This window comes from Odocoileus virginianus, chromosome 10 (genome assembly GCF_023699985.2).
Source record: "Odocoileus virginianus isolate 20LAN1187 ecotype Illinois chromosome 10, Ovbor_1.2, whole genome shotgun sequence".
Classification (NCBI taxonomy): domain Eukaryota; kingdom Metazoa; phylum Chordata; class Mammalia; order Artiodactyla; family Cervidae; genus Odocoileus; species Odocoileus virginianus.
In genome coordinates, this window is record NC_069683.1 from 66,673,048 (window position 1) to 66,697,158 (window position 24,111).

Consider the following 24,111-nt stretch of genomic DNA (forward strand, 5'->3'; position numbering starts at 1 on the left):
AATTACAAGTGGCAGTTATGTTTAAAAAGATGACCCTAATACTTTATAATATAAATTTCTGAACTGTACAGTGATTTCTTTTGATACACAACTCTAGAAACAAATATCTGAAATAGAAAAGAGTGCTACTAACAGTTTTAGGACATGTAAAACTTCCAGTTCTTTTGAAGAATGTGGTAACAACAGCTAGCTAAGTTAAAGAACATCTCAGCTTATTTTAGAACCATATCAATGGATTACGCATTTGACTTAGCATCTGCTCAAAATTATTATTATTGTACATTCCTGTCTCAAATATTTAGTTTAAGCTTACAAATACACATATGCTGAATCTTTTTTGTTTTTTGTCTCCTGACTATTGATACGAGAGAAAGTCATTGATGTTTGAATTTTCTCTTATATTCAGCCACTTGGCTATACTCTATTTTATTTGTGTATTTATTCATTTACTAATATTGTCAAATCTAACAGTTTTTGTTGGATTATCGGGGTTTTTTTTTTTTTGTTTTGGGTGTACGAGAGTACCATACTCAATAATATCCTTATTTTCTCCTTTCCAACAGTTGTAGCTGTCATTTCTCCTTCATGGTTCAATACATTGTTTAAGTCTTCCAGAACAATATTAAATAATAACAGTAATGCTAAATACTCCAATTTTGTTGCTGATTTTATTGATATAAAGCTTCCCATTTCCATTATGATGTTAACTGGTAATTCACACTTCTACCTCAGAAATCTTTAATTCATACATCCACATCTTAGGCACAACATCCCATTATAGGCCATTCTCTTGTTTCCACTACACAGTCAGTAAACCTACAGACTTTCTCCTAAGTCTTTCCGGCTCTTCTGTTGTCACCTGTCTGAGACATCCTGGTTGATTTCTTTAGCAACTCTGTCACCAGAACTCCCAGCTCCCTCATTTCCTTTTACTTTGGTCGCAACTGTCCCACAAACAAATCTTCAACCATAAGTGAAATTTGTGCAACTACATCCAGATTACTGAAAGAAAAATCACATAATCTATGGATTTATGCATATAGATATTTATGATCTTGACCTTTAGCAATATTTCTAGAGAGAAGTGCACTTCATTTGAGCAAAGTCAACTCTATGTCTCCAGCAAAGGTAGATAAATAAAGCTTTTTAAAAACCTCTTTCTTTATTCCCTGTATCCCAACAGACCTTGACTTCCACTTCCTTTGGCAAAAAGAAGGCCAGAGATAATAAGCCAATAGAAACTAAAAGTTAACTCTGGCTTAGAGTCTTCAAGAGCTCAGATCCTCAGTATAAAAGGGACAGCTAATTTGGGCAATAGGACACTTTTGCGCCAATTGAAAACTTAACTGTATGTATATGTTATGTGTATCATAACATATAGTATTCTAACATATAGTATCATAACCTATTCCCTTTACTTAATATAGTATCTATTTTAAACATCCATAACTCTTTTTAAACATCCCAACCAATTTTCACGTCTCCCTCACTCTTCAACATGACTATAAAATTATTTTTTCTTCTGATTACTGAAGTATTGTTTTCTCATTGGGCTTTAAAGAGCTGGAAACCTAGTAACCCAAAGTCTTTGACTCTATCCATCTACCTGTTGAGGACCAGACTTGAAGCAATTATCCTTGCTTCAAGAAAATCAGGCCTAATCTCATCCTGTCTCATCCCATTAGTATCAACCACTAACAACATGCTCCCAGGATATGATAATCTAATCACTAGGCTCTCATCCTATGCTTCTGGGATATCTCTGAAAATTATTTTCCTCTCCTACTCTCTTTCTTAGATTTCAGATCTATGATGAACCAGCTCTAAAAAAAATTCGTATTTTATTTGAGCTCTTTATATTAATTCATTGTTTTCTTAATTATTATACTCAGCATTACTGGAGAATTTCCTCTGAGATTCTTATTGATTCCATATGAGGGTTTTCAGCATTTCTTGTAAATATATTAGTGGCAAGTGGGAGAGAGTGAGTGAAGGTCAGTCAGATATATGCTTGCTATTTTAGATGAGACTACTTTAAATAATGCTTATTCTTGGTTTAGTTATTTAAAAATAATGTGTATCAATTAGAAATTTTGGAAAATACTGAAAATACAAAGAAAACTATAAGTCACCTGAGATCCTACAATCCAATAGTTTGGGATATTTAATAATATTATATTGAGAATATTTACATAATTAAATCATTCAAAATTATTCAAAAATGAATGTTTTAATTCTCACATAAAATTTAATATCACAGAAATGTGTAGTAAATGCAATTTATTTATTTTATTATTCAACACTTGCATCATGCAACATCATGCAATATTTTATTAATATAAACAACACTTGCACTCATCTCACATGCTGGCAAAGTAAAGCTCAAAATTATCCAAGCCAGGCTTCAACAGTATGTGAACTGTGAACTTTCAGATGTTCAATCTGGATTTAGAAAAGGCAGAGGAACCAGAGATCAAATTGCTTATATCTCTGGATCATCAAAAAAGCAAGAGAGTTCCAGAAAAGCATCTACTTCTGCTTTATTGACTATGCCAAAGCCTTTGACTGTGTGGATCACAACAAACTGTGGAAAATTTTGAAAGAGATGGGAATACAAGACCACCTGATCTGCTTCTTGACAAATCTGCATGCAGGTCAGGAAGCAACAGTTAGAACTGGGCATGGAACAACAGACTGGTTCTAAATAGGAAAAGGAGTATGTCAAGGCTGTATATTGTCACCCTGCTTATTTAACTTCTATGCAGAGTACATCATGAGAAACGCTGGGCTGGCTGAAGCACAAGCTGGAATCAAGATTGTCGGGAGAAATATCAATAACTTCAGACATGCAGATGACCCCACCCTCATGGCACAAAGCGAAGAACTAAAGAGCCTCTTGATGAAAGTGAAAAAGGAGAGTGAAAAATGCTTAAAACTCAACATTCAGAAAACTAAGATCATTGCATCTGGTCCTATCACTTCATGGCAAATAGATGGGGAAACAGTGGAAACAGGGAGAGACAATTTTTGGGGGCTCCAAAATCACTGCAGATGGTGACTGCAGCCATGAAATTAAAAGACACTTGCTCCTTGGAAGAAAAGTTATGACCAACCTAAACAGCATATTAAAAAGCAGAGACATTATTTTGCCAACAAAGGTCCATCTAGTCAAGGCTATGGTTTTTCCAGTGGTCATGTATGGATGTGAGATGTGGACTGTGAAGAAAGCTGAGCACCGAAAATTTGATGCTTTTGAACTGTGGTGTTGGAGAAGACTCTTGAGAGTCCCTTGGACTGCAAGGAGATCCAACCAGTCCATCCTAGAGGAGATCAGTCCTGGGTGTTCATTGGAAGGACTGATGTTGAAGCTGAAACTCCAATACTTTGGCCACCTGAAGAGCTGCGAAGAGCTGACTCATTTGAAAAGACCCTGATGCTAGGAAAGATTGAAGGTGGGAGGAGAAGGGGACGACAGAGGATGAGATGGTTGGATGGCATCACCGACTTGGTGGACATGAGTTTGAGTAGACTCTGGGAGTTGGTGATGGACAGGGAGGCCTGGCGTGCTAAGGTTCACGGGGTCGCAAAGAGTCGGACATGACTGAGTGACTGAACTGAACTGAACTGACTGAACTATGAAAAATGTCATTTCTGATTTTTAAAGGATATATTCTTAGAAGTGGAATTATTAGAGTAAAAGGCATTAACTTTCTTAACACTCAAAATATATATTTCTAAATTATCAACACTTCTTACTGTTCAACTGTTGGGTGGTTGGTTCTCAGCAATTTTCATTTAGGGTAATTTTTTTTTATAAAGATAAATAAAATATCATCTCATTTTTATTTCTCCAATTGTGAGTGAGTTTGAATAATTATTTAGTGCTCATTTGTGATTTGGTTTTATTTAAATTTTTTTCTGTTTTGTACTTGTTTTTTCTGTACTAAGATATATTTAAAATATTTTGTAAGTTAGTGGTTTAAAGCCCAGTTTTAAAATATTTAATCAGTGCTGTAACTTTATTAAGGCAAAGAGTACTACCTAGGCAACCCCAATTTTCCCATGTTCAGAAAGCCAATGCTTTCAATTTTTTCAACTATTTCTTTTGATATTTCCTTCCATAGTTTTAAGTAATACCCTTATATTGCTATTACTTGAGTTCTTAGCAGTATGGAAAATAGGGCTATAGCTCTATTTTCATATTCCAGATCATCACCCCTACACCACAATCACATACTCATATATGAAGAACTTCCTATTCGTCATCTTCTTAATATAATTTTCATAATATTTGTTAGATCAATATTCAGTGTTTATTATTTTAGCTATGTAAAATGCTACCACAGTCAAGTCATATAGAATACACTAGGATTCCTTTCAAGTATAATTTTTTTGTTTTGCTGAGAGTAAGTAACCATACTGATGGATGTGAAGTGGTATACACCTGTGGCTTTTGTGCTTCTCTATAGATTAGTGATGCTGAGGATATTTTCATGTGCTTAATGGCTATTTGTAAATCTTCTTTTGAGAAATGTCTATTAAGGCCTTTATTTTTAAATTGGTTTATTTTTTGTTGTTGTTGTTGGGTTACAGAGATTCTTTATGTTATCTGGATATTAATACTCTTACTTTAGCAGATATCTTTTTCAATATTTTCACCAAATCAATGGATTAACCTTTCTTTGTCTTGGGTCCTTTGATGCACAGAAGTTTTAAATTTTGCCAACGTGTATTTAGGGCATCCCAGATGGTTCAGTGGAAAAGAATCTGCCTGCAGGAGATGCAAGTTCAGTCCCTGGGTTGGTAAGATCCCCTGGAGAAGGAAATGGCAACTCACTCCAGTATTTCTACCTGGGAATCCCAAGGACCGAGGAGCCTGGTGGGCTACAATCAATAGGGTTGCAAAGAGTTGGACATGACTAAATGACTGAGCACGCACACAAACACACTTCCTTCTGACAGTGATATTTTTTCCTCTGCTTTTGAGAGGATTTCCAACTTTCAAAGTCTCTACCCACTTTAAAATTTGATATATATATATCCAAGAATTCTTTTCTTTGTGTTATTCCTTTTTCATATATTCAGTATTGTTTCATGAATAGAATATGTTCTTTTATCTTTCTAAAGAAGAGAAATGAAAGGCAAGGGAGAAAAGGAAAGATATACCCATCTGAAGGCAGAGTTCCAAACAATAGCAAGGAGAGAGAAGAAAGCCTTCCTAAGTGAACGCTGCAAGCAAACAGAAGAAAACATGGAATGGGAAAGACTAGAGATCTCTTCAAGAAAATTAGAGATACTGAGGGAACATTTCATGCAAAGATGGGCTCAATAAAGGACAGAAATGGTAAAGACCTTACAGAAGCAGAAGATTTTAAGAAGAGGTGGCAAGAACACACAGAACTATGCAAAAAAGATCTCAATGTCCCAGATAACCATGATGGTGTGATCACTCACCTCGCAGACATCCTGGAATGCAAAGTCAAGTGGGCCTTAGGAAGCATCAGTATGAACAAAGCTAGTGGAAGTGATAGAATTCCAGCTGAGCTATTTCAAATCCTAAAAGATGATGCTGTGAAAGTGCTGCATTCAATATGCCAGCAAATTTGGAAAGCTCAGCAGTGGCCACAGGACTGGAAAAGGTCAGTTTTCATTCCAATCCCAAAGAAAGGTGATGCCAAAGAATGTTCAAACTACTGCACAATTGCACTCATCTCACACACTATCAAAGGAATACTCAAAATTCTCCATGTGAGGCTTCAACAGTCCATGAACCGAGAACTTCCACATGTTCAACTGGACTTAGAAAAGGCAGAGGAACAAGAGATCAAATTGCCAGAATCTGTTGGATCATAGAAAAAGCAAGAGAATTCCAGAAAATCATCTACTTTTGCTTCATTGACTATGCTAAAGCCTTTGACTGTGTAGATCAAAATAAACTGGAAAATTCTTAAAGGGATGGAAATACCAGACCAACTTCCTTCCTTCCTGCAAAAACTGTATGCAGGACAAGAAGCAACAGTTAGAACCGGATATGGAATAATGGACTGGTTCCAAATTGGGAAAGGAGTAAGTCAAAGTTGTATACTGTCACCCTGCTTGTTTAACTTCCATGCAGAGTACATCATGCAAAATGCTGGGCTGGATGAAGCACAAGCTAGAATCAAGATTACCAGGAGAAGTATAAATAACCTCAGATATGCAGATAGGGCTTTCCTGGTGGCTCAGACGGTAAAGAAACCCCTGCACTATGGGAGACCTGGGTTCGATCCCTGGGTTAGGAAGATCCCCTGGAGAAGGCAATGGCAACCCACTCCAGTATTCTTGCCTGGAGAATTTCATGGACAGTGGAGCCTCGCAGGCTACAGACCACGAGGTCACAAAGAGTCAGACATGACTGAACAACTTTCACTCACTCATTCACCCAGATATGCAGATGACACTACCCTTATGGCAGAAACCAAAGAGGAACTAAAGAGTTTCATGATGAAAGAGGAGAGTGAAAAAGCTGGCTTAAAACTCAACATTCAAAAAATGAAGATCATGGCATCTGGTCCCATCACTTAATAGCAAATAGATGGGGAAACAATGGAAACAGTAGCAGACTTTATTTTCTTGGGCTCCAAAATCACTGCAGATGGTGACTGCAGCCCTGAAATTAAAAGATGCTTGCTCCTTGAAATAAAAGCTATGACCATCCTAGACAGCATATTAATAAGCAGAGATGTTACTTTGCTGACAAAAGTTTGTCTAGTCAAAGCTATCTGGATTCAATCCCTGGGTTGGGAAGATGCCCTGGAGAAGAGAAGGGCTACCCACTCCACTATTCTGGCCTGGAGAATTCCATGGACTGTATAGTCCATGGGGTTGCAAAGAGTCAGACATGACTGAGCAACATTCACTTATGGTAGTCATGTATGGATGTGAGATTTGGACCATAAAAAGGCTGAGTGCTGAAGAATTGATGCTTTTGAACTGTGGTGCTGGAGAAGAATCTGAGAGTCCCTTAGCCTGAAAGATCAAACCAGTCTATCCTAAAGGAAATCAGCCCTGAATATTCATTGGAAGGACTGATGCTGAAGCTGAAACTCCAATCTTTGGCCACCTGATGCGAAGACCTGACTCACTGGAAAAGACCCTGATGCTGGGAAAGATTGAAGGCAGGAGGAGAAGGGGACAACAGAGGATGAGATGGTTGGATGGCATCACTGACTCAATGGACATGAGTTTGAGCAAGCTCTGGGGGATGGTGAGGGACAGGGAAGCCTGGTGTGCTGCAGTCCCTGGGGTCACAAAGAGCCGGACATGACTAGGCGACTGAACAACAACAAAGTATAGCTTTTAAATTCTTCCATGGTCTCTCTTTCCTCTAAATTATTTTTCTATTTTGTCTTTATGTTTGATATCAAAGATGTTCCTCAGATGCCCTGGTTGTTTATTTTTATTCAAGCGTGGAAACTAAAAAGCTGATTGCTAGTTCTGTTTGAATGAGTAGTTATTATTGACTGTAAGCTTTAGTGTAGGGCATTCTGGCTGAGCTATTTCAAAGAGAAAGCCTTGCTACTGGCATATTTAGTTCTTTTTTTTTTTTCTAGCTTAATAAATTCTTTATAAAAGAATCTTTCATTTTCCTATCTGGAGAATATAAGCCTGGATGACAGTGTTCTAGAGGACTGGTGATTTTGGAGGATATTGCCTCAATAGTTGATATAATTTTAATCTGTTTCCACTATGCCCCTTCACCCTCATCAGTGCCTGCAGTTCACCAACCCAACTGCCTCAGTTACATCCTCTTCAGGGAGTAAACCTACAATCTCTGCCTTAGTTTGCAGAACAACTGCACTGTTGGTGGATATTTAGAAACAGATTTTCAAGAGAACTTGGTGTTTTTAATTCTACTTTCACTCTCATTAAAAAAAAAAAATCACTGTTGTCACTACCTGCAAAACATGCTAGAGGCTCAGTGATAGAAATCAAGGTGCTTGCTTTTTGATTTCTCTTACTTCTGGCTTAGAAACCACTTTCTCATTCAGTCGCGTCTGACTCTTTGAGACCAAGTAAATTGTAGCCCACTAGGCTCCTCTGTCCACGGGTTCTGCCAGGCAAGAATACTGGAGTGGGTTGCCATTTCCTCCTGCAGGGGATCTTCCCGACCCAAAGATAGAACCTTGCATCTTCTGTGTCTCCTGCACTGGCAGGCAGGTTCTTTACCGCTGAACCACCCGGGAAGCCCTCCACTTTCTCAGGCACACGGAATTAGTTTCTGCCTGCTGGCCTGCGGGATTTTATTGCTACTGATATTTCTTTCAGCTTTTTTACTGTTTATTTTATTTTTTAAGAAATCCCTTGCCTAATATTTTTATGTAGCTTAAAAGGAACAATGATTAAAGTGTGTATTCAACCTGCCATATTTTCCTGGATATCTGTACTTTAATTTTTAATGGCAAATGGGTGGTTTAAATTCTTATCAAGTCACTGAACTTTCCCTTTGCCAACTTTTCTATTGCATATATTTTTTTAAAGTATTTTTGAGATTTCTCATTTTTATTCCTTTTAGCTTATTTTTAACAAGCTAAAGTGTTTACAACTATGAGCCACTTATTTTGAGATACAATTTGAGCTAAATATTCAAACTAAGTTTTCCTCAAACATAAAGCTTCTTTTCTCAACAATATCGATTTGTTCCATACTCAAAGACTTCCAGTGTTTCTTTATAGGATATAAAGTTCTAGTATATGCTAGTCTGATTCGACTAAGAATTCAGAGTATGTATTCATTTTCCACATTATTAATTATTCTAACTTTCTAATTCCCCACCCCCATATTTTTGTAATACTTACCTATTGTTTTAAGATTTAAAGATGAATTTCAATAGCCAAGTGTCTCCTCAAAATCCCATTAAAATTTGGGTAGATTTTATTACACAAATTATTACATATAATAATATATAATTTATATATATGTATATATGTAATATATTAACTAAGTACATGATTTCCCCTTTTCTTAAAGTTGCAAATGGCCGAAAACCTTGCCTTCCATGGTTTGTGAGTGAAAGTCATGTGTATCTCCCTTCCTTTCCTTATGACTGTCTTCCCTCAGCACTGCCCTAGTGCTTATGGAGGCAGGTGTCAAGATGATGCCTCCATCTGCCTGAACACCTGAGTAATAACAACAAGCCTCCCTGTAGATCTGCAGTGAAAATATAGCAAGAAGAATAAGTACTTAAAATTTCTGAAAGCTACTGAGGTTTAGGGCTTGTTTGGTTCCCTGCATAATGTGGCCTACCCATAAATACAGTATTATGTTAATGATATCAACTAATTTGGGAGATCTGGGACCATCTATGATATATCCACTATTGAATTCATTACTATCAAGAAAAGCATGGCAGGAGTTAACTGCTGCATTATTAAAGTTCTTTCCGTTGACTCTGTTGGCCAGCCCCATATCAATTCCTTTTTCCACTTTGTGCTTTTTTTAATCAAATTAGGCTTGAAGATCTGTGCTCCGGATAGAGTTTCCAAGGGTTGGGTAAAGGGCTATGGTTCCCTAGATCCTGTATTAATCTGTGTCTGGGCACAGACTTCATGAGGTAAACTGCCTTCTTAAGAGTTCAGCTTTTCTACCTTTCCTCTTGATACACTCCCCTGGCCCTACCATGTAAGATCCATGCCTCTAGAAGGAAGTGCTTGCAGAAATCTTTTCTGAGAAAGACTCCTGCCTCACTTTCCACCTCAGGTCACAGCTCTCTGTGGTTTCCTTTCAAGTCACAAGGACTGAAGGAGGCACCAATTCAGACAGTCAAGGCTGAGTCTACCTGTGTGTGGGAAGGGCACAGGAAAGCGTAAAATGTGGAAACAATTTAAAAAGTTTTCCACTCAGACCCTGGGAGATCCACGCAGGCAGAGGTGCACACGTTCTCTGTGTGTGAAAATGAATGAACGGATGTCTGCCCACTCTTGTGGTGACCAGCGCTATTTCTTCGGGTGCAGCTAGGGTGTGTTCCCGAGCTCCCCTGCAGTCAGGGTGGACCATAGAACATGGGTGGACGATAGTTCCAGATCTACTCTCCAAAGCTTCTCTTTCTCACTGCTCATCTTCCAGTCAGATAAAACGGAAGACTCCAAGCTGATACTAAAGGTACAACCTCTGGATGAAAGGAGCCTGAGTTTTCCTGGCCAACCCATTGGACTGACTGAGTGACACATAGACTGTTATTATATTGTGTACTGATTCTTGCAGTTATGTGTTGTAACTGTTAGACTATCCTGACATAAAGTGAACAGTTACAAATAAAACTGTGTTTTCTAGAGTAAATCCTTTGCAGGGTGGGGGTGAAGGGAAGCATAGTCTGTGTTTACACAGTATTAATTAGTTTGTAATACTTAATTGGATGAACATGAAAAAGCCATATAATCATGTTTTACCTAAAAAAGAATAGAAACTGGCTTACTTGATGGGCTATTTTAATATTAAGTGATAGGCAAAATCTGAGAAATATGAATTTTATTATAGTCTATGGATGCTTCTCTTTTGCAGTTTCCAACTCATTAAGATTCATAACTCATCTATAATCATATAATAGTACTGTTGTTTGAGACTTCCCTAATGAGTTAAAAATTAAGAAAGTAAATCTCTTGTATTCAGTTACTTATGCTCACTCACTTGTATTAAGCAGCAGCAATACTTTCATACAGAGGAACTCTTCTTGGCTGACTTGAAGCTTCACAAACTCCTGTGGGATCTGCCACATGGTAAGGCATAGTGAATAGAATGATGACTCCTTCATCCGCTGTCTTGCACCACACACAGCACACAAAAGAAAAAACAACAGGGGAAAAAAACCACACACAGGGTCTTAGCTAGTTTATGTAATTTATGAGAGATTATGAGTTTTAGTTATTACCCGATTTATTGAACATGACTTTTTATAAATGAACTCAATATTTGGAATTTTAAATGTCTTCTAAATTTACTCACACTAATGGATTTTGAGATTAAAACATTTTGAAGTTAGAAGTTTATTTTAAACACACATTAACTAAGATTAATGTTGCTATTCACTTTTACTATCACATTTAAAAAACCTAACCCAGGAAAGGACAGCAAAGTTGTAGCTGTTAAAAATGTGGTGCTGAGAAACACTCAGAAAATATTTATTTACTGATTTTTTTTCCTTGTGTATAAAATATATAAAATTTTGTGTGCAAACCAATGTGAGAGTGAATTCAATTCACAGAAATTGAATAGTGTAGAATACTTCAGTGCATTCAGTTTAGAATATTCATGTAAAATGGCTGCACTGTGAATGATTTTAGAGGAACTATATGGTGATACAGAAAAGAGAACATTAGCAGCATTAAATAATCGACAAGACAAACATGAATTCTGAATACTGAGGACATTTACTTAAGGTATTTCCTCAGCTATGTACTGTTTTGTAATATCTACACTAGTCAAAGAAGTGATCAAGAATGGTGGGAAAAATAAGACAAAACTAGATTTGACTCAGGAGAGATAAAATTAATCCCAACCATCACTTGGATTCTTTGGCAAATTATTAACTCTCCTCTGCCTCAGTTTTCTGAACTGTGAAATAAAGGGTGCTGATTCCTTACAAATTTCAAGTGACTGTGGGATAAAATAGAATAACATATATGAAAGTTACCTGTAATCTGTAAAGACTTATACAAGTATAATTTATCATTTTATATAATTCTGAGGCAACAGTCCCTATTAGGACAGTACAAATACTTTCATGAAAAGATTCTTATTCAGTTTAAAGTTGTATGTAGAAAGTTAACTATAGTAATTCCAATATAATCAAGCAAATTGGATTCAATTTTATTATCTTTCAATGTTTTAAATAAATTATCAGTTTAATTTATCCTCTAGGAAGACAAATAATATTTTTACTTTTTGAAGGTAAACCAATACTTTTAAGCAAAAATATTTCTCATTTACTTCATTATCTTCATTACTGCCAATGTAAAAATTTTAATTTGACAAACTAAACATTTATTTGGTCTTTAAGAAGACCAAATGTATTTCTTGATACATTTCTGAAGTTTGGTAAGAAATTTTTATTTGTGACAACTACTATATATTGAAATAAAAGAAAAAGCTCTAAATATCAAATCACTGATGATACATTTTTACTAATATTGTCAGTTCAAGTTATATTTTGAGGTAGTTCTGAAAAACATTTCAGGAAAATTTTATTATTTAGGACACTAGGTGTATGATCATCTACTGAAATGTAGTTTTCAAGATTATCCTACATATACACTTTTGATAATAATAACAACAAAAATCAAGTTACTACTTACTCATTTAGTATTAGATCAGGTGCAAAATATAGCATCTGTCCACTGACATGCTTATAAGATCTCCATCCTAGTCCAAATACCATTAAACTCATCCAAGAATACTGGATGAGAGTTATCTGGTCATCAATATGTAAGTTCCGAAAACCTACAAAACAAATTTAAAAATAGAATGATCACTGTATCAAAAATCATTGTGTCAAAACCTGAAAAATAAACATTTGAAAACAGATGTAAGTAGGGTATGCGCCAATACCTTGACCACCTGATGCAAAGAGCTGACTCATTAGAAGAGATCCTAATGCTGGGAAAAATTGAGAGTAGGAGAAGGGGGTGATAGAGGATGAGATGATTGGATGGCATCATCGACTCAATGGACACGAGTTTGAGCAAAACTCTGGGAGATAGTGAAGGACAGGGAAGTGTGGTATGCTACAGTCCATGGGGTTGCAAAGGGCTGGACACGACTTAGCAACTGAACAACAAGAACAAGGGTAAAGTTTTCAGTCAAAATATTTACATACAAAAAAAAATCAGGAAATAATAATAATAAAGTCAGAAAAAAATAGAAAGGATAAGAGACTGGAATTCATTAAAATTAGTCATTGTGATTTAGCATTTCTGGGAACTCACTAATTAAATCAAACATGTATCTTTCATTCATGCAACATTTATTTATGGAGAGTCAATTATGGACCAGGCACTGTGTTAAAACGCTGGGTTACAAAGATGAGTAAGACAAAACCCTTGCCCTTAAAAGAATCTTAAAAGATAGAGAAGGTAAGAAGGAACCCACCAGGCAGTAGAGAGAGTAGGAAAACTGCCCCAGACAGAGACAACACCTGAGCAGAAGAAAGTCAGTCTGCTGAGGAATCACAATTTTCTGGGATTTAAACATAAATTGGGTTTATTTTGTAAAACCACTGTTTTCAGCTTTGCTACATCTAATTTTTCTTTTCTTTTTTTTTTTTACATCTAATTTTTCTTGCACAACTCTTAATTAAAGTTTGAGTGGATTCCATAGGTTTCTGATCACTTTTGCTTTCTGAAACTTAATCCAGTTTCATTTTAAACTCCTATATGGCTTAAGAGCTTTAGAGTCTGTATGTATGTGGGTGTGTGTGGGTGTGTGTGTGGGTGTGGATGTGTGTGTGTGGGGTGTGTGTGTGTGTGTGCGTGTGTGTGTGTGTGTGTGTGTGTGGGGGGGTGTGTGTGTGTGTGTGCGTGTATGTGTGTGTGTGTGTGTGTGTGTGTGTGTGGATGTGTGTGTGTGTGAGTGTGTGTGTGTGTGTGGTGTGAGTGTCCTGGCCTTTCACACCTTCTCAACCTCTCCCTTTTAGGCCTTTCTCTAGTTTGAGTGGCAGGGGAAGAATGGCAGGAAAAGGGCAAAGGTATCTTGACTTACACAGTCAGCATTTTTTCCCCTCTCTTTCCAATTCTCTTTTTGCCCGGTTGGGGAAGAATAACCAGTTCAGCACTGATAACACAAAGGAGGGTAAGGCAAAAAGATGTTTGGAGGTGTGGGCTGGTGTTGGATCATGGGTGGTCTTGCACACCTATGAAGCAGCAAGGGGAGTGATATAGCCTAATTTATGCTATGCACGGCTCACTGATAGCCACATGGAGAATGTGTTCAAGGGAAAAGGTCTGAAGTTAGGGAGAGAAGTTGAGAGCTATTGCCAAAGGCCAGAGAGAGATGATGAAAGCTCAAAATAAGTCAACAGGTAGGAGTAGAGAAGATAGAGCACATAGGAGAAAGTTTTAGAGTAAAATTAAAGAAATGGGCAACTGACTGTATATAGATTGGAAAAAGAGGAAGTCAAACAGATGTTTCAATTTTTACTTGAATGGTGCATGATGATGATAACAGCATTACTGAGACAAAATAAAGGAGAAAAACCAGGCGAGAGAGAAAATAGTAAACTTTAGACCTGTTTGAGGGACCAATGGAAGATCCATTTGCATAGGAATTAGAGGTATGGGGAGATATCGAGCAAAAGATATAAAACTCAAGATATAAAACTCTTAATTATTTGTACTTGAGTACTTGAAACAGTAAAAGTGCATGAAATATTTCATTAAAGGTATAAAGAAAACAAATATTTTGGTAGGATCATCAACCATGTTCTATAAAACTTTTTAAATAACATCTATTCTTTCTAAGACTGCTAAAGTCCACTTACAAACGACCTATTTCAAGAGTCAAAATTAATTTCTTAGATCTCAAGTGTAAAAGAACTATATTTCCTGATTTGGTTAATTATCTCAAAATAGAAAAGGCTATCTTCCCTTCATGTACTTCCTGCTATCCCCATCTTCGTATGAATAGCAGGAAGACTACTCTTTTCTTCCTGGAAATTCTTAGTCGCAGAGGGACCGAAAACATCCTTAGCACATATTCATAACCAGCGGTACCGCAGCAGGTATTTGCCCCTTTAGAGGCGGCAGGCCTCTCCAGTGTTCACCTTCTCCCCTCCCTCCGACTCCCCGTCTCTTTTTCCCTCTATGTGAACAGCTGCCCATTGTTTGCAGTTTGGTCAACCAAACTACAAAAGCAAGTACTCTACCTTCCCACAAGGAAGCTGGCTAAGGCCTCTGGTTCCCTGGGCTTGTGATCTAGGTTTGATCCATAGAATACCTACTATCTGGACTTTGAAGCAAAAAATAGTAAAACAAAGATCAAGATACGGTTTACTTATGATGGTGGTGGTGCCTAATGAGGGGGGATCCAATGGGATCATTTGTGATGCTTGTCTTGGCCCTCCAGAGAGACCTGGGTTTCTGCCTACTCTTCAGACTTGTCCTATTCAGTGAATCCCTGACGTCTTTTCAGAAAATTATGTTTTTCTTTTTTGTTTGGTTTTTGATAGCAGGATGTTTTTGGTTTTTAAAACTTAGTAGAGTTGGTGTTTGTTGCTTACTTCCTGACTGACTCAGGTGCAGAAAAACTCTCTAAAAATAACTAGCCAAGAAAAACTTGGCATGCAATTTTCATAATTCTTTATTTTCATGTCATACATGCATCTTGAAGTTCATGTTTATATACTACTTGTTTTTTTAAAATTATGAGTTACTCAATACATCTAGTACAGAAATGACACTTGTAAACTGCATACTTTATAGGCTTTAAAAAATGGGTAATTACTTCTTCCATTAAGTTTAGGATCATTTGATAAGAGATAAATAATAAAGTCTCCTAATTCCTGAAAAGCAAGACTCCCTCAAGGGAGGCACATATAGACTTGGCTTATTTTTGGTATGTTATAATAGAAAAGGCAAATCTTGGTGAAATAAAATATAAAATTACCAATATTTATAGCAGAAAGTATATCCTTTCTATGTAACAGAATGAAAAGAAACCCAGAAAAATAGCTTTATTTACTCCCCCTTTAAGTGTGTTTATCTAAGTGTACAATGTTAAATTGACTTTAACATGCTTAGTACAGAAGTGCAATCTTTTTAACCATTAACTGTAATATCATTCATTACTTTATACTGAAACAAAGACGGGAACACTGAGATCAAATTCCCATTGATGATAATGATCAGGTAAACTCAGTACATTTGAGATGAGGATCAAAATGAGAACCTTCACACAGAGAAGTGATGGATGACCCATAATTGTGTTCAACAAGTAGTAAAGAAAAATGCTCTTTCCTTTTAAGTGACTTGACCTGATAATTTCTGTCACAAACTGTCCAACCCTTAATGCCTAAAACAAATTGAAAAGAAAGTGTACGGTGACACCTAGCCTACATGACCTTCTAGGTTCTTCTGGCTTAATCCCAAAGATTTGATAAAATATACCGGTTGTGCTCCTGTAAAAACCGTCATGTCCTGAAATAGTTAGTCTATAACAAGGGAAGAGCATCAACTATCTCAGCATCTTCCCACACAAGCTATGAACTTTGAGGAACACAAGGAAGCTTCATGACAGCAAGTGTAATCACTACCATACGTTTGACGACCTTATGCATAAATGCGAACTTGATGTGCAAAGATTTAAGGCAGCATAGTTCTCAAAAAACTAAAGGACCTTTGACTCAATCTGGGGAGGCTTGGGGAAATCTTCCTAGGGCAAGCTGATTAGCATCCTGAAGACTAGTTAGGGACTAGCCAGGTGGAAATGCAGGAGAAGCAAAGGGCCACCACGTAGGGAAAACAAAGTGGATGAAGAAAGGCTGGAAATTGAGCAAAGAGCTTTGTGGGAACCAAGCCTCAGAGGTGCTTGAAGTGGGAGAGTGAGAGAGAACGTAAATCCAGGAGCCGGAAGGGCCTGAAATATCAAGGCTAAGAAGTTTGATGTTCTGGAAAGGGAAGGGAATAATGTAACAGATTATAATTGCTTTTGAAAAGATGATCCTAGTGGCAGAATTGAGGACTGTCTGCGGGCAGTGTGAACTGTGATAATAGCGTCAGTCGGGGGCTGTGACTGAAATCTAGGGGAAAATGATAAGGACTTAAAATAGCCCAAGGTAGTAGCAGGGTAAATAGCATGTGTAATGAATCATACATATAATAAGCAGAGTTGACAGAGGTGAAGGAAAAAAGTGAGTGAAGGATTATAACCTAGATTTGGTCCTGCAGTGCCATTTCAAGATACAGAGAAAGGTCTTAGGCTTATGGAGTAGAAGGTCATCCTGGCTTGGAAGTTCATTCAGGTGGAAATGTATAATAAGCACAAGAAATATATGGTCCAGTACTTCCGTGGAGGATCTAGGCTGTCACCATGTTAAGTAGGAATCATGAGAATATAATGGGAGCTGAAGAAAGGCCGTAGTGAACACATCCAGCCTTGCAGACTGAGGAACTACTGGAATAGAAAATGGAACCAGGAATGGGAGAGCAAATCCACAAAGGAAATGGAAGCTGTGTAAATCGAGAGAAACATATCTGCCTGCAAGGGAATGAACGCTACAGGATGAGTTTCAGCAAGACATGGCTACTTCGTCATGGCTTCAGAGGTATGCGAAACATGGTAAGGGCTGAAAGTATTCATTGATTCGACAAAAGATTTTGGTGACATTGGCAATAGGAGTTTCAGTGGAATAGAATATTAGAAAATCATGCTTTAATGTTTTCCATCACTTTTTTTGGGAGAAGTAGTTTAATTTCTTCATTTGATTTGGGGAGAGACACAAAAATATTTTGTCATGCATGAAATGGCTATCAGTGACTCAAAAGGTATTTTGGCATGCTTCAAAGACAAAAAACTAGGCAAAGGACTGTTCTAGTCTTCTGATACTGACAAATGCAAGTAGTCTGACTGAGAAGTAAAATATGTTTACAAATGTCAAAGCATTGGCCTGAATATTTTTTTCCAGCAAATAAATAGAAGAATCAAGGCAAAATTTATGCAAATGAAATATTTCTCCTGAAACTCTCTCTCACATCAATTATGCTACGATGTATTCTGCTATAATACACAGAATAAAGAATAAGGATGACGTTGGATTGAGCACTTAAACATTTAGTATCCAAAGCCTACCCTGACTCAGCCCACAATGTACCCCTCTAAATTTACTTTCTGCAATTCTCTCCAATGTAATTTTCTCAGTGGTTTCTTAATTCTTGGATGATGAAACCCCCAGAATGCCAGTGGTGTTTGAGAAACCATGTGCGCAATGTAATCTCTCAATCAGCAACTATTAACAATTTTAATTACTAGACTGTGCGGGGAAGGTATGATAACATTTTTATGTTACTAAGGGACCTTCACTTTTGAACCATTCTTATGCTGGTCTAATTCATTGTTCACCAAACACATCTCAGGATTCCCTTATTTTACACCATCAGCCACACTATTCCTTCTATCCAGAATGCTTTCTCTTCTTAACACTATTTATCAAAGTCTCACTTCTCCTTCATGGTGTACTTTAACTGATCCCATTTCTCTGGACCCTCCTCTTGTCCCTAAAGCTGAAAATGTTCTTCTGTCCCCATTTTTTTATATCTGTACCTTATGTCACTTTCACATACTACTACAGTTGATCTTTGAATACCATGGATTTGAACTTGGGTCCACTCACTCAAGATTGTTTTTCAGTACTATAGTCTTACATGATCCATGGCTGGTTGAATCTGTGGGTGCAGAACTGGTCTAACTTATTACTCACCAAACATACCTCTTGATTTCCTTATTTTACAGTATTAGCCGCACTTCTCCTTCTATTCAGAATGCTCTCTCTTAACTACATATGGATTCTTGACTGCTTGGACAGTCAGTGCCTCTAATTCCCTCACTGTACTAGGGTCAATTGTATAGTTGTTTGGGGCTCCCCTGGTGGCTCAGATGGTAAAGAATCTTCCTGCAATGCAGGAAACCTGGGTTCGATCCCTGGGTCAGGAAGATCCCTTTGATAAGGAACTGCTACCCACCCCAGTACTCTTGCCTGGAGAACTTCATGGACAGAGGAGACTGGTGGGCTATAGCCCACTGGGGTCACAAAGAGTCAGACACGAGTGATCAACACTTTCACTTTTGAGTATATCTTTCATTCCACTGTTTTGAATGTTCCTTAACAGAGGGAATACATCTTGCTCATTTTATAAATTTTGCAAATACTATGCTACTTCAAGTTTCAAAAAGGAAAACATTACCCATGGAAGTTAGAGCTAAATGTCAATGTAAAATCATTCATATGTAGACACAACATGTCAGAGACAATGTATCCTCAGAGATCACATGTAAATGTACTGTCACTAGGTGTATTTTGTGAGTCTCCATTAAACAGGAAAACAAAGATATTTCTGAAGTACTATGGTAAAGATGTCAGGTATGCTGTGATCACTGTAACCGGTCGAAGACAAAAGAAGAGCACAGACAAGACACCATCGGATTCCCTGAGCAGGCAGGGAATCCTCTGCCCCCTCTCGGGGGCTTGCAGACACACGGCCTGTGGCTCTCATGCGTGCTGGCACCGTGGTAATGATCATCAGCCCTGCATCTGATCTTTCTCTCCCCCAGAGAAATGTTTAACATTATCTTTTTTTTCTTTGCAAAGTTAAATGGCATTGGTTTATCTGGATAAACATATATACCCAAGGAATTTTAGGTCTTGAACAAACACTTACTACATACAGTGTTTTCACTTCAAATCCCTACAGGTCTCCTATTCAAACGAGCCTAACCAGACAAACAGGATATTGTGAATAAGTGCTGTCCCTGTTTAGTTTAGGGCCATGATTCCCTACCCTGGAGCTTCAGAGCAGATTTCTCTTCTCTGATGCCTCAGAAGGCCTGAAATCTTATCTTAAGCTGACTCCCAAATACACTTTCTGTTTGTGAAAGAACTGCCTGATCTACCTACATGTTTTCCGAGCAATATTTTTTTTTTCCACTTTAACTAAGTAAACTCTCAATAAGCTTCATTAACGGACCAATAACACTGTGAATGAATAGATGAAATAAGTTTCCCTTATGTACAGAACTGATGACCAGGGGCAAGGATGTGCTGCCCCACATTGCAATGCCATCCGGAGCCCAGCCCGCTGGCTTCTCTAACACTACCGTGTAATGGTTACATCTTGCACAAAGGGAATATGCAACAGACATTTCTTGAGGGACTCACCTGAATAAAGCTGGAAGTTTCTGAGCAGCTAGTAGCTTTGAGAGCAAATTGTTACACACGTGTCCTTCTGAGTCCTCTCACAGAGGTCAGTACGGTCACTCTGCTTCACTTGAACATTCACTCAAGTTACTCTCAGAATTCAGACCATGAAAATATGCTTTAAAAGACCATGGGCCACTCAGTACTTTGATAATTTTAATGTTTCCCTTATTATACAGTTAATGAAAACAACATATGTAATACTGGTGATGCCATCATTCTTGTTTACTTATACACAAAATACTTGCAACATTAAAAAAGTTGCCACCAAATGCAATGTGAAAATTTTCTCTCACTCTTTTGGAGGATGTGTGGGGATCAAAAATCTAGACAGACAGTTGTATTTCAACTTACGAGACTCAATTAGTTTTTTTCCAAATGAATAAATTATCTTTGTAATTATAATTGGTTATTTTCTAACTTTGCCAAATGATAATAGTCTTTTTTTGACAGTAGAAACTCTACAAAATGAAAACTAAAGAAATATGAGCTATGTCAACAAAAATCAAAGAAAGAACCTTACCAAATAATATAAAAACATGTTTAAACACATAAACACTCATATTTTAAAACTGAAAAAGTTTGCCAATGTTATTGTAATATTTTAATTTAATAAAAATCTATCAAATTTGATAACCACTTTACAGTAAACTTAAAAAAAAATTTAGACTTTCTTAATAAAATAAGTTACCTGTCCAAAGCCTTCCAACAAGAGTGAAGCTAATAAGAACCTGGGTATTTTGATTTTTGATGTTACTTTATCTTCACAGAATAGTTAGTTTAATTAACTTTCTCAACATGTATTTTCTTAAAGAGTCAACAAACAGGAATCTATTTTTCTTTCTGTCTCGTGTAAACTTGACTTTTCAATAACAATTCATCGATTATATTTCAAACCTTTCAGGCAGAATAACAGAAATAGTATTAAGGCAAATTGGGAAATGAAATCTTTTTTTAAAAAAAAAACACTATTAAATTTACTTGGAGACTAAAATGTATAATATGCTTAATTCTTGATCAGATATTGGAAAAATAAACTAGTCTAAAGGAGTATAAGGTTACTATCAGTGTGAAGAGAAAATAAAAAAGGTTTTATTTCTAATTATGGGATTAATGCCTCCACAAGTAACTGTGTACATGCATGTGAAATTGCTTCAGTTGTGTCTGACTCTGTGATTCCAAGGACCATAGCTTGTCCAGCCCCTCTGTCCACGGGATCATCCACGCAAGAATACTGGAGTGGGTTGCCATGCCCTCCTCCAGGGGATCTTCCCAACCCAGGGATCGAAGCAGCATCTCTTACATCTCCTACATTGGCAGGCGGATTCTTTACCACTAGCGCCACCTGACACGTAATTACTACCCACATATTAATCTCTTAGCTCTGCAGTCCAAGGTTTAGCAGGTGAGAACTAAAATCCCTGTAATTCTTTCGGTCTCTTGGCTCCTATGCAACTGTGCTGAGAGAGCAGAAGTAACTAATAAAGTGACTAAAATCCTTTCATGATGACATAATTTAAATTCTCACTTTCTGGGTATAAATTCACAAAAATAGTGACTGGAGGTTTCTCTGTGTCCAAATTATTTCTTCGAGGTTTAGCAATTTTAATTCTTAATTGACTTGAGATACTCTGATACACTCTGAATACTATTTTTATTTGTTATATGAATAGATACATTCAGTTTTATTTTCAACCACATAAGGTTGGTTAAATTTGGATTTGGAATGAACTAGACATTTCTGAGAAGATGGTCAATTTGTCTTTCTCTGAACTATGATACTATCTAGTAGATAATACAGTTATGCTATCCTTAACTTCTTCATATATGTAATTCTTGATTCATCAATAAGACTCAAAATGTTATCTATGTCTTTTTTATTTCCAAAGCACACATTAGGGTCCTAGACAAAATTATATAATATAGGGTCCTAGATAAATATTTTGAACTGCTGAAACATACACGACAATCCCCTGTTTACACTCCATTTAATTTATTGCATGGCCTGTTTTATTTAGCCACCCACTAGTATGAAGCCATAGTAAAAATTTTTATTACGTGCTATTATATACAAATTATTATTACCTGGCAGTGACTTAGACCACTTGACCACTGAAAGAAGTTGTCTCTCGCCAAGCTGATTCAGACTTGTCAGCAGAGAGCTGGAGGTATCAGGTTTGGTGTTGTCATGTCCTGCATAGACCACATCTGGTTCAATGCTCATGAGCAAGTTGATCAGCGGGGGAAACAACTGCAAGTCTTGACTTGGTGAAAAAGTGATTCTCTGGCTTAGGGCTTGACTTTCACTTGGAATACCCACCGGCTGCGGGAGGGCCACGGCATCCAGTGTTCTCATGACTCTAACTTTATTGAACTTTTTAAACTTTCGGCCTACAGAGAAGAAAAAAAAAAAAGAAGAAGAAGAAAGGAAGATCATGTAACTACATAGAAACTAAATAGTCCAGCATAAAATTATTTCTAATGTCTTAAAATTACAACATTATAGCATTATAGGTTTTGGTATCAGTCTAATACAATGAGACCTACTAAGTAAAAATGTTGTCTCAGACAAAGATTAAAGAATTAATTACTGCAGCATTCACTGGAAAGGCTTGGGTAATTACACCAGTATCCAAGGCAAGGTTATGGAGCTTTGCAGTAAAAACAAGATGTACAAAAGACAAATGGCTCTTTGTAGAGACTAAGCTCAGTTTTGGGGGCTTCCCAGGTGGCGCTAGTGGTTAAGATCCAATACAGGAAATGTAAGAGATGCAATCCCTGGGTCTAGAAAGTCCCCTGGAGGAGGATACGGCAACTCACTCCAGTATTCTCGCCTGGAGAATCCCATGGACAGAAGAGCCTGGTGGGGTACAGTCCATAGGGTTGCAAAGAGTTGGACACGACTGAAGTGAACTTAGCACGCATGCACGCAAGTTCAGTGTTGGTCAATATTCTGATAGGAGTATTAGAATAGTTATTACTATTCTGACCAAATTGTCCCAAAATTATTGCTAGAAACTACATTAATTAAAACATAACCTTGGGTAGATGTTGACTCTTATTTTGAATTTTATTCTTTTAAGAATCTGTTAAAGGATATGCATATATACATGCAAACCCCACAAAATCTTGTACACAATTTCAGTGACTTCATGATCAGCTGAAATTCCCTGAAATCAATACACAGACTAGTATGACATCTAAGGATCCAAAATAAAGAACCTCATTTCTAAATTAAGGGGGGAGAGAGTCCATATCTTGTGCTGGTCAGACCACATTTGTATTTCTAGACCCTTTCTAAAATTTCTACTTCTAGAATTCTTTCCACTGCTGAATTGTGATGTGTTAGGAAGAAAAACGGTCTGACAGGAAGATAAGTAGAAAATCCGCCACGGGAGGAGTGGTTGAAGGGGACCAAGATGTACAGCTGGGCCACTGCTAGTTCCCAGAGGCCCTGGGGGGATCAGAGGGCAGGCCGGACTCCAGCCTCTGCCGACTCTATGCCGACTCTATGCCAGCATGGGCTGCTTAATGGTACCAAGGGTCTGTGCTGTAACACCAGGGAAAAAAGGCTAAGGGAGGCTTGATAATGGTTTGCAATCATCTAAGCAGAGGTTGCAGTAGGCTGTCTTCAAACGTCTGCTCTGGCTCACAGACATGTTTTCTTTGGCTCACACAATTCTTCCCAGAGTTATGAAAACATCTCTGAATTAGCTGGGTGGCACCAATCTGTTAAAGCCACGCTGCGGCTGCTGCTTTGGATGGGGCACGGGCAGCCCGCAAACTTTGGTCAGTTTTCTTAAATCGGATCACTCTGCCCACCTAAATGACCTGCCTGGACTCGGCAAGCACTTGCCCTTGTGATTTCTCAGCTCAGGTATTGTTATTAAGAAAAAGGATTCTATTTATTCTATGGAGTCCCCCCAGATTGTGCTAGAACCTGCAGGGGACAGAGAAACAAATGCCAGTCAAAACACAGAAAGGATTCAGAAGTGTTTAAGGAGATGAAGCAGGTTTCTTTGCAAAGGAATGAGTTCCTAGAGGGGAAGGAATTAATATTTGTGGAGTATCTGCTTTATATATGTATCATGTTGCCTCATAGTAAGTGGGAATTATTAATTCCATTTATAAATTAGGAAGAAGAAGAGTAGAGAAGATGGCATGACCAACATTAG

At 37.5% G+C, this 24,111-nt stretch overlaps 1 protein-coding gene across 1 annotated transcript in view; it reads right to left on the bottom strand.

The window, feature by feature from the left end:
• The window catches only part of PGR (progesterone receptor), a 128,650-nt gene that overhangs the window by 19,773 nt on the left and 84,766 nt on the right, over positions 1-24,111 (bottom strand). Inside the window, exons 4-6 of the mRNA XM_020868858.2 lie at positions 22,022-22,327; positions 12,330-12,474; positions 10,666-10,796 (exon numbers count right to left, since the gene is read on the bottom strand). Coding sequence (XP_020724517.2) covers positions 10,666-10,796; positions 12,330-12,474; positions 22,022-22,327 — 582 coding nt within the window. The remainder of the gene's footprint in view (positions 1-10,665; positions 10,797-12,329; positions 12,475-22,021; positions 22,328-24,111) is intronic.